The sequence below is a fragment of the Sander lucioperca genome, chromosome 1, assembly GCF_008315115.2.
Source record: "Sander lucioperca isolate FBNREF2018 chromosome 1, SLUC_FBN_1.2, whole genome shotgun sequence".
Classification (NCBI taxonomy): Eukaryota; Metazoa; Chordata; class Actinopteri; order Perciformes; family Percidae; genus Sander; species Sander lucioperca.
Window position 1 is genome coordinate 20,482,501 of NC_050173.1, and position 10,814 is coordinate 20,493,314.

General features: G+C 40.8%; 1 protein-coding gene across 4 annotated transcripts; it reads left to right on the forward strand.

Moving 5' to 3' along the window:
- Nucleotides 1-1,564: 1,564 nt before the first annotated feature.
- On the forward strand, nt 1,565-10,777 carry LOC116037948 (choline-phosphate cytidylyltransferase B). 4 transcript variants are annotated; one of them, XM_031282085.2, is made up of 8 exons: nt 1,565-1,820; nt 5,566-5,665; nt 6,125-6,241; nt 6,442-6,593; nt 7,232-7,310; nt 7,412-7,554; nt 8,259-8,447; nt 8,671-10,777. In XM_031282085.2, the coding sequence occupies exons 1-8, from the start codon at nt 1,740-1,742 to the stop codon at nt 8,887-8,889; spliced, it is 1,080 nt and encodes a 359-aa protein (XP_031137945.1). In that variant the 5' UTR covers nt 1,565-1,739; the 3' UTR covers nt 8,890-10,777. The 4 variants fall into 4 exon arrangements, with proteins under 4 accessions (XP_031137945.1, XP_031137944.1, XP_031137946.1 ...); XM_031282084.2 differs by having other exon boundaries at nt 1,566-1,820; nt 8,665-10,777; XM_031282086.2 differs by lacking the exon at nt 1,565-1,820 and adding an exon at nt 2,878-3,103 and having other exon boundaries at nt 8,665-10,777.
- Nucleotides 10,778-10,814: the final 37 nt, after the last annotated feature.

Sequence of the window (10,814 nt, forward strand, 5' to 3'; positions counted from 1 at the left end):
ACCATGCTTCAAATTATTCCAGGTTGAATTTGAGATGTACTTTGAGTCTCTTAAGTTGGTATCCAATAAGAAAGCTATATTAATATCTGATGTCTACTCCAATTTATCTGTTTAAATACTCCTGCTGTCTACACTATTGATTTTTGGAAGTCTGTCTTCTTTGTACTTTTATTTCCTTTTGTTTAATTTATTATTCTCATTTTTACTTCGATATTATAATTTGTATATATTTTTGTATTTTATTTGTATATACATTGCAATGACTGAACTTTTGTAATCGACGTTTTGAAATAAAGTTTAAAAAAAAAAAAAAAAAGTGTCTCCACTCTGTTCGCACGGTGGCAGTGTTGTTCAACTGTCTTGTTTACCCCACAGGATCTCTTTAGTCTATGCACAGGATCGATCTAGACCACAGCAAGTACAGTATTTCTACACTATGTGAGACTCTACAGGACTTTTATCTGATAAAAATGGTAAATTAATCTGTAGATTTTAAATTAAATTAAAACTTGCAATTTTAAATACCCTCAATAAGTATAGGCCTACCACATACACTTATAATAGCCAATTGACACATTAAAACAAACACTGCATTTGTTTTTGCATCTACTTCAAACATAAAAAAGGCAAAGTCAGAAAGGAAAATACATGTATGTAGAGCAAACTATATAGCCTACAACTCTTTAGTTGAGGGCTTTTACTCTGCATGTCACCCGTTATGATCCCCACATGTTTTCCCAAACCCCAGCAAATTTATTAGACATTTTTACCACTGATGTGGTTTTAGCATTTCTTTCCATATTTATAAGCATCAATTATAGGCTAGGCGATTTGGTATGCAGAGAAATAGCCTATTACAAAAGTAGTAAGCCTACATTCCATATTATATTCCGATGGATTCTACTGTCTAAGGTTCCAAGTAGTGAGTTTGTTATGTGATGTCTGCAATAACATTACAACATAAAATTAGGATTAGGCCATTAGTCTCCCTTTTTTTTTTCAAATCAATGAAGCTCGTTTCCATGGCGACCTGGCGGGACTTTGTAGGGCACAATGGGTTCCTGTCCCAGATTGAGGCCACAGAGACACTACAGTGCGTCCAACAATGAAAACACAAAGCGTGTTTTGCCCTTCATCCCCACAGCCTATTTTGGCTTTTATACCATAAATCACTGTAATAATTCATGTTAGTCTGCTATAGGCCTATCATAGTGGGTTTATTGCCACTTTATCATATTGATGGTGATTTCAGTAGAAATGTGTGCATGTTGTCAACTGTGCCAATATTTGTGTACAATATGAACTGTTTAGGTGGGGGTTAATATTTGTTGTTGTCATTCTTAATTTTATGCTGTCTTTTTATTTTTGTTTTTCACACACATTGTTCACTTTTCAAAAATTAGGCTACAAGTTGCAAATTGCATGAGTAAGGTCATCCACTATAGTAGGCTGTACAATAGGAAGAGGGTTCCTGAATGTATAGTCTAATAGCTGTATGGTCGACTGTAAGGTCTGCTAAATGGACCGTGCATGGCCCACAGTTGTCGCAGCTCATCAGCGGTGAGCAGCTGATCTGTCATTTCACAAACTACAGACTGGACAGACGGACAGACGGACGGTCGTCCCTCTGCTGCTCTTGCTCGCTGTGCTGGACCAAAGACCGCCTTAGATAAAGAGAAACCAAACAGAAAAACAATTTACTTTCTTTACATAGGCCTAATTGTTTGGTTTTGGACACCATGGTGAAACAGCGACGCATCAGATCGAATTCCTGTTGCTCAGCTGTTGCACCTCTTTGTTGCAGAAGAGGACCACTAAAGGTAAGCATGCATGCAAGTTTCGTTTTGACTAAATTCTACATACTTATTCTAGTCCCGTCGCCAACGGTAACGGGAAGTTTGCCAAGTAGGCTAGCCTATATTGGAAAAAGGAAAAGAGAAAAGTAGGCTAATTTGTGTAGTCTGAAGCATAGCTAAAAACACCTTATTTCTATGCCAAATAGCAAATACACTTCCGTATGATGCAACGGCTTTGATGGCTCAAACGACAGCCTATATCTTCAACTTGATACAATAGGAGACCATTAAACACACCAAATCATGGTGAAATTTTACATTAGTCACATTGTTCCGGTCTGCTTGCTTGCTGATACTAAATGCTATGCATTCCTAAATACTCTCTATCCCTTTCACATTTGAACTACTTCCAAGCCGAGCCATTGAATAAGTAGTGATACTCAGTATCATCTCACTGATGGTGCTATGGACCACTCCACCAATCCTCACTGCTTATACTGCTAGACTGCAGTAGCTTTTCGCTGATTGGTCCTTTCTGGGAGCTCTCTCCTCTTTTCCGTCGCCATGGCGAGAGCTCATCAGCTCTGTGCACAAAGATCGTTTATATAAACACTCACAGATAGGAGAATCACGTAGGCTACAGAAAAATAATATTTATTTCCTTCTCCTTCTCCTTCTTCCTTCATGCCTCATTTATGCCCTGAAGTGATTATTTCCCTATTACATACATAATTGACGACTGAATCCAAATCAACTGTATTGCATTTGTCACTTCCACATAATTACAGTGTATAGCAAAAATACCTATATTTACACCAAGCCAATCTCTAGCCATCAATGTTACTGAACATCTGTAACATTGATGCCAGATGTGCTTGGAGATTTGTGACACAAGTACAAAGCCTATATAGGTTGAATCAGTGCTAGACTGCCAGTTAAGTGTAGCCAAATTGACACAAGCAAATGAACTTTGGAGGTTTTTAACTGAATATATTTGCAAAAACATCAAGATGAGAGCAGAGCTCATCCCTTTTGTGGTACTCAAAAATCGTTGCAGAGTGAGACCGCTTCACTGCCTCCTCCTCTCTGCAGCAGGGGATCAGAGAGGTGGAGGAGAGGGGAGGACAGACAGAGAGGCAGAGCAGGGAGTGGGCGGGGAACAGAGGAAGAAGAAAGAGACAGAGTGGTGAGGAGAGAGGCAGCCTCTCACTGATGCTGAGTCACATTACAGAGGGACCACAGCCGCATCCCATGAGTCTTTGGGAATCATGGAGGAGCTTGAGCACACCTGCCCCCATCCTCGGACGGTAGGGCATTTGAAATGTGTGTTTTCTTGTGTGGTCATTGCTTGCAGTGTGTGTGACAGGGAGGGAGAGGAAGACAAAGGGTCCTCCTTCCTCCCCTGTTATGAAACAGATCCCCCATAGCATGAAGCTGTGGGATATGCTCAGAATGCTGAGTGGACAGTGTGAGTGTGTGTTGCCAAAGAAGGAGGGGGTTTACACAATGGACAACATAGCACGAATGTCCTGCTGAAGGGACATTGCGGCAGTAAGGAGAGCCTCCTGGATTTGGATTCTCTCTTCTTCTTTGGTGTAATTCCTCATCCTGGCATTTTTGTTTGTCTCCACCAAACGGTCCATCTTTGCCTTTTTCCTCTCCTCTGTCTTCACTCCTGCACACTATTTCCTGCCTGTGTTTTCTTGTGCCCTGTGTCCCTGTGTTTCTCTTTTTTTTCAGCTTTAATCCTTCTTATGCCAGATGTTCTTTGCTTGTGCCAGAGTGGGCTTTTCTGTGCACGCTCACGCCGCTCGCCCTGATAGGCCTGTGTGTGCCACTGGTCAGTGAGTTTAAGCTTTACCATCTGCTAAGTGTTTGTAAGCCACCCTTCTGTTCTCACCGTGCCCAAGGAATCATGGGTGATGTGGGTGCTCCCTAACCACAACCTATCTGCTGCTTTTTGTTGTTGTAGCTCTGATGGCTAGCATTGAAATATGATACCTCTCTAATGGAAACGGACAGAGAAGTTAAAATGTTTAACATGAACTGACAAAAAAAACAGGGGAAGGATGTGCAAGTAAATGGGGTATAGATATCATGAAAGGAGTCTCACATTTATGGCTATATTAAAAATGAATGCCTTCTTTCTATTCCTCATCTAGCTGTAATTCTTTACCTGCCTAGGTGCTGCCTGCTTTCATATATTCTGTTACTTGCATGCATGCCAATTAAAATCCACTTGTCCACACTAAACAGAAACTAAACAGTTTCCAGACTTCTAAATTGCTGCCCACATCTCTGATTGTTCAGCAACTTGTATAATGAAGTGAAAGTGAAATGGCAATTCATCAGTTACAGCTGACCAACACAGACATTAGCAAAATACAGAAATGTTTATTGTATTTATTCTTGTTTTACGGCTATAGGGTTATTTTCTGTAGTGGACTTCTGCAACACCATCAGTTCAAAATCATGTTCATAAGCAATTCTCATAAAATTAGGTAAAGCTGTGATAAAACAATGTAAAGTAAGTCCAGTGGTCTCCATGGTCCCAAACAGAACATGCGACGGTTTAACAGGCTGTAGTAATGGCATAGCACCTTCCAGATTGGTATGTTTTGCTTATTAGAGCTCTCTTTATATGCAGCATGAATCCTGGGCCTGTTAATACTTTATGACTCTGAAAAGGTCACCTGTATATAGCTTATGTTGTTGCCCGTCTTGCAGAGACAGATGACAGAAGAACTGTCCTCAGTGTGACAGGTTTCCCAGCAAATTATAGTAATTAAATAGTATGTCAAGAATTTGTGAAAAAACCTAGGCTAAAACAGTCAGTAATTTGTAGCCATGTTAAAACGACCTTCTCCTGAGGAAATACCCCCCGTTGAAAACTGTCGGGAACACACTATTTTTTAATACAGTGAGCACCACAAAATAAATATCATTCACCCCCACTGTATTAAGTGTCCATGGAAAATGTTGTCATGCCAGACTATGGTTTTGTTGCTGTTCATCGAGGATATGTTGACGTCAGTTGCCTGCGTTCTCCACAGAGGGAGACTAAGTTTCCATTTTTTCCTCCTCCTCTCACACTCCCACAGCTTTCTGCTCTGTGCAGATCCTGATTCTCCTTTATTGGTGTGAATGAGATTTAGTGAATGTTCCCTGCAGTCAACAGATGGCATACAAAGACAAATTTTCAGGCAGGCTCACACTGCAACACTTTAACCTTGATGTAGCTTTGACAAGCTCCAACAGGTATTATCCATCATCTTACTTGTCCTCTGTTTGTCTTTGTTTCCATAGCCCACTGTCTTTTTTTCTTTCTTTACCTGCTTAATTTACATTTATCTATCTATCGGAAAATTATAATTATTTCACCCTGTCCAGTTCCATCACTGGAAGTCACCTGCATCTTCCATCTTACTCTTCCCTTTGAATTTTAACTAATTCCTGAGAGGCCTTCCACAGCAGATGAAAAGCTCTGTCCTTGTTTTCTGCCACATGTATACACACAGAAGAAAATATCAGTTCACACACACAGAGTGATCAATAACACCGAGTGCAGCTCTGGCTGTCTCTCAATCCATTGTCCCAATATGGAGCAGGCATCAGTTGTGGTCAATAACTTGATGGAGGTTACTGTTACAGGAATGAGCATGGGAAGGGGGACATTCTGTGTGGACCACTGAAGGGATGGGAGTGGACATATGTTTTCCTACATTCATTCATCTATAACCCAGCCTATTTCTCCTTCTCTCTGTCTCAGACTCTGACAAAGCCTGCCATCTTTGCCAGGGAGACTAGTTGTGATTGTCGCGCCCCTCATGAGAAACTCACCATTGCTCAGGCCCGCAGAGGCACCCCAGGTACAGGATCCCACCTCCTGCTTGATTTCCTTCTCTGGTCCATTTCATCCAGCTCCTCCTTCTTCCAGCTTTTATGCTTAGCTTCATCACATTCCTCAGTCCTTCCGTTCTCTGATTATATTTGCTACTTATATTGCTACCATTACTGCTTCTGCTACATTTTCTACTATTACTGTATACTGTAACGTTACTACAACTACTACCGCTGCTACAGTGTACTTCCTCTGAAGCTAACGTTACGCCTACTACCACAACTACTGTTGCTAGCTACTGCTACAGTATCACTTTCACCACAAATACTACTAAGTTACTACTACTGATACATTTACTGGTTACTTATGCTACTATACAGTACAACAAAAAGATATTTAGGTATGTTGGTTCAGCAATATGGAATCTCAGTACAAGTGATATAGTTAGTTTTACTAAATGTGTTGTTGTATTGCTGTGTGTTTTCAGTGGACCGGCCTGTCAGAGTCTATGCAGATGGCATCTTTGACCTGTTCCACTCTGGGCACGCTCGTGCTCTCATGCAGGCCAAGAACCTCTTTCCCAACACCTACCTCATAGTAGGAGGTAGACACTCTCACACACACACACACACACACACACACACACACACACACACACACACACACACACACACACACACGTACATACATACATACATCTTGAAATTCCACTGCTTAAGATAACCCCTACAGATTTGTCTAATTTTTTATTTATGTGCTTCTGTGTATGTTTTGTGTGGTTTCCCGCCCCTGCGCTTGGAACAGTGTGCAGTGATGAGCTGACCCATAAGTACAAGGGTTTCACAGTCATGACGGAGATTGAACGTTATGAAGCGTTGAGACACTGCCGCTATGTTGACGAGGTTTTGAGAGACGCACCCTGGACTCTCACACCGGAGTTCCTAGAGAAACACAAGGTGTGTGTGTGTGTGTGTGTGTGTGTGTGTGTGTGTGTGTGGGGGTGTTTGCAGTATCTGAGTGTTACTGTAAACTGTGCATGAAGTATCAGGGGCTGCAATCACAATAGGAGTTACCCACAAAGCATTTTAGCACTAAGCTATATCTATCTTTCTATCTAATGCAATTCAATTTAATTTACGTTTTTATTCAATCAATATTTAAATTAATATTTTTCTATATTTAATGATTCATTTTGTAATCTAATGTAGTCTCATCAAATCCAGTCTAGTTCCTTTTCACGCTCCTTTTGATGAATTAATGAATAGTTAATTTCACCTTCACCGACAACAGAGCAGTCAACTTATTATTGTAGACATTCTGTAGTACATCAGTATATAAACATGATGTCATCTGTAGCAATGAGGTCAAACCCTCAGTAGCTTTACGAATAGCTTAAGGAGGAAACTCTCAGCAAGGAACTTTTAGCGCCATTTACGAGAACTCCTAGTGGTAAGACACTTTTGTGTTGAATGCATGTGCGGCCAAAAAAAACCTTTTCATGGACTACTTTAAGTATGTATACTTTGCATAACTCTAACCTACTGTAAGTTCATGTCAGTCTGCCATACAGTCATGTCCCTTTATCTTTTCTCAGATCGATTTTGTGGCTCACGATGACATCCCATACTCCTCAGCAGGAAGTGAGGACGTTTATAAACACATTAAGGAGGCAGGTCAGTGTGTGATAATAGGAAGATAAAATGGCTTGTGCATTTCCTTTTAAAATATACCTTGAACAGTTTTCAAATTCTGTGTTTTTGTACGTATGTGCCAGGGATGTTTGTGCCTACACAACGGACTGAGGGAATCTCAACATCTGACTTGATCACAAGAATTGTGAGAGACTATGACGTCTACGCCCGACGCAACCTCCAACGTGGCTACACGGCCAAGGAGCTTAACGTCAGCTACATTAACGTAAGAGCATGATCAGTTATTCATATCACCATGATGGTATAATGGAAGACATCTCTGTATGCAACTACGTATTGCAAGATATATAAAATATGCAAATTCACTTTTCCATCAAAGATCATTTAGCCTAATTGATATGACACCAAAGTGCCTGAATAGTCAAGAAAACATTTTACATTTTGTGTTTGACTGGAATTAATGGTGCTGTAGGTAGGATTGTGAAGATCCAGGACTTTGAACATCGACAACTTCTCAGTCCCTCTCCCCTTTCCACTAAAGCCCAAAATGGTCTCCTAAGCCCCTCCCCCCACAAGGGAGAATGAATGCGTGTGCATGAGCAGTGATTTACACGCAGTTAGACACCCCCCCTGGCCCTGATTGGTGCATCTGAACAGGGAGATGTGGATTTTTGCAAATCACACTACAGGCTGTAGGTGGTGCCAGAGGAGCCAGACCTTTTTTTAAATTACCTGCTTTATGTAGTTCTACTCGGACATAGGGTCAGTTTCAGCAAATATGACAGAAAGTTAGTTTTATAAGTCTTACCTACTGCATCTTTAATTGCTTGAAATGATTTATACTCCCTTTACAATTTTTAACGAGTCAGGGTACAAAGACTCATTTCTGATTGAGGTTCTGGTTCTTCAGGGATGTGTTTATGTGTAACACCGGCATAATGGCTTTTCCTCAACATTTAATCCCCTCAGGAGAAGAAGTACCGGCTGCAGAACCAAGTGGACCGCATGAAGGAGAAGGTTCGCACGGTTGAGGAGAAGAGCAAACATTTTGTTTACCGTGTGGAGGAGAAGAGTCACGACCTCATTCAGAAGTGGGAAGAGAAATCCAGAGAGTTTATCGGCAACTTCCTAGAACTTTTTGGCCCTGATGGGACTTGGGTAAGTACAGTAACCCATTGATAAAGGCAAAAATAACTGTCACCATCGTTATAATCACTGTCATCATCGTTGCTATTTTTTCTTTAGAGTCATCTTTCTCTATATTGAAGCTTTGTTCGGGAGAACACCTTTGAGTATTGTCAGATAGTATTTGATATTAAAAAGGGCTTTTTGATGCATGGACCTCTTTTTCTTTTCTCCCTCTGTCCATGAACAGAAACAGGTGTTTCAGGAGCGCAGTGGACGAATGCTGTCCTACGCTTTGTCTCCCCGAGAGTCGCCCTGCAACAGTCCTCCCCGCGAACTGTCCCCCCTGCGCTCTCCCTCACCCCCGTCTCCCCCCGCCCGCTGGCACAATGCACGGCCCTCACCCCCAACCTCCCCCAAAGGAGCATCTGCCTCTATAAGCAGCATGAGTGAAGGTGATGAAGATGAGAAGTAGATGGATTGTTGAACACACACATACACACACACACACACACACACACACACACACACACACACACACACACACACACACACACACACACACACACTTCACTCATAGTACACTGCCTGAGAACTGCTCACACACACAAACACATATACTCTGACAAACACTGGCTGGATACTGAAACAGTTATCCTCAAGGAAGTTGCTAATATGCAAGGCAGATGGGGATCATGGGAAATGAAGTTCTGTGCCACAGAGCTAAGAAGCCCTCGCTGTCTCTGTTGTCCAGGCAACCAAGCAGACAGGTGAAAGAGAAACGAAGAAGAGGATTTATGTACACAGTGTCGCATATCCTAAGAAGGTCCAGAATGCTTTGCGGCATCTTTCGAGAGGATTTGCTTTGGATTGTCCAGTGCTTATAGAGACTGTCCACCAGCCTGCTCATAATATCACCTGATTGTTTAATGTCCTATTCTGTTTAGTTTAGCTTTTTATTTTTTAAGATGCCAAGATTTCGTGTAACTACTGTAACCACTAGATGTGAATAGGCACAAAGTTACAGAACATTGTGTTTGATGTTCAGTTTAACAGTTCATGTGAAACGACAGGAACTGGATTCATTCTCCACGGAGTCATTTTGCTCTTGTTAAACTGAGAGTTAGGATTTACACTGCACACCCTAGTTTAGCAGAGGTGATGTTTTGGACAGCCTCTTGGCACTAAAACACATATTTGGTGCTAGTTTGCACCATTTTAACATAAATGGTTGGCAAGGAATATAGAATCAGTGATCCACAATTATTGATTCACTTGTTCCCACGCTACTGATATAACCACTAATACAGATTAAACTAATCCCTCAGAAAATCATAAGAAATTAAAATAAGCCGGTGGAATAGCAGCCTGTATGATCCTGAAATGTATCCAAAACTTAGATGATTGGTGGGGAAAAAAAAACTCTAGTGAAAGACGACTGAATTTGGGAGGTGGTTTTCATCACCTCAGTTGTACAGCTTCTAATCCTTACTTTAAAGTTCATGTGAAGAAAAATAAGCTTTGAAATGAAAATGGAAATCAGTTCTGTCATAAAGTTAGACACTAAAACGAGCCCCTTTAGATCTGAGTCTTGGACTTCACCTATTGATGGTGATGAGATAGAAAAAAAACAGCCTTCATTTATTAGCTTCTTGAATGTAAACTGAGTCATTGAGGCCGCACCTACAGTAGAGAATACATGTAATCACTCTAATTTCTGGTCACATGCCATACAAACACACAAATCCTTTATCATCACAGTCGTTCAGTAGGTCACACAAATATCACGTCTCGCAGTAATCCATCAGTAGAAACATTTGTGGATTTTCAGCATTAAAAAGCCATGTGTTTTGTTTTTTTTGACAGTTTGTCATGTTTTATCATTAAGGTTTAGCCGACATTCCTGCTTTTTGGAATTTGATGTCAGCTGTTAATCAAATCCGGCAAACTTGGAGATGCAGCCTTTCTTAATAGGATTCTGATGATACTTGAAATATACAATTGTTAAAGCCCTCTAGGTGAACTGTCAGTTCCTAAAATGCCAGATCATCACCCTGTTTTATTTGCTATTATTGGAAATGTATGTGATAACTTTATTTTTATTTTTTGCTCAGGTCTGCTCATTCATGTCAGGCGGGAACAGACCTCTCTTCCACCCAAACAATACAATAAATACCCCCAATGCAATGTAGAGACCTAACGTCCTGTACGCACTACATGTTAATCTGCACTATATGGACAAACTTTGGGCATTGTGTGTCTTTTTTTATTTTTTAAATTTCAATGTTCAAAACGGCTTGATATGTAAATAAATTAAAAAAAAAGCTATAACTGAATGTGAATTAAAAGTGCATTTCACCTTATCAAATCACAAGATGCAAAAACATAATCACACATGGA

Bases quoted from the DNA above. Each gene is read 5' to 3' on its own strand.
- LOC116037948 (XM_031282084.2), top strand. From the start codon at position 1,740: ATGGTGAAACAGCGACGCATCAGATCGAATTCCTGTTGCTCAGCTGTT. The intron at 6,242-6,441 runs GTAGACACTCTC...CGCTTGGAACAG, and splicing joins CACCTACCTCATAGTAGGAG to TGTGCAGTGATGAGCTGACC. The intron at 7,311-7,411 runs GTCAGTGTGTGA...CGTATGTGCCAG, and splicing joins TAAACACATTAAGGAGGCAG to GGATGTTTGTGCCTACACAA.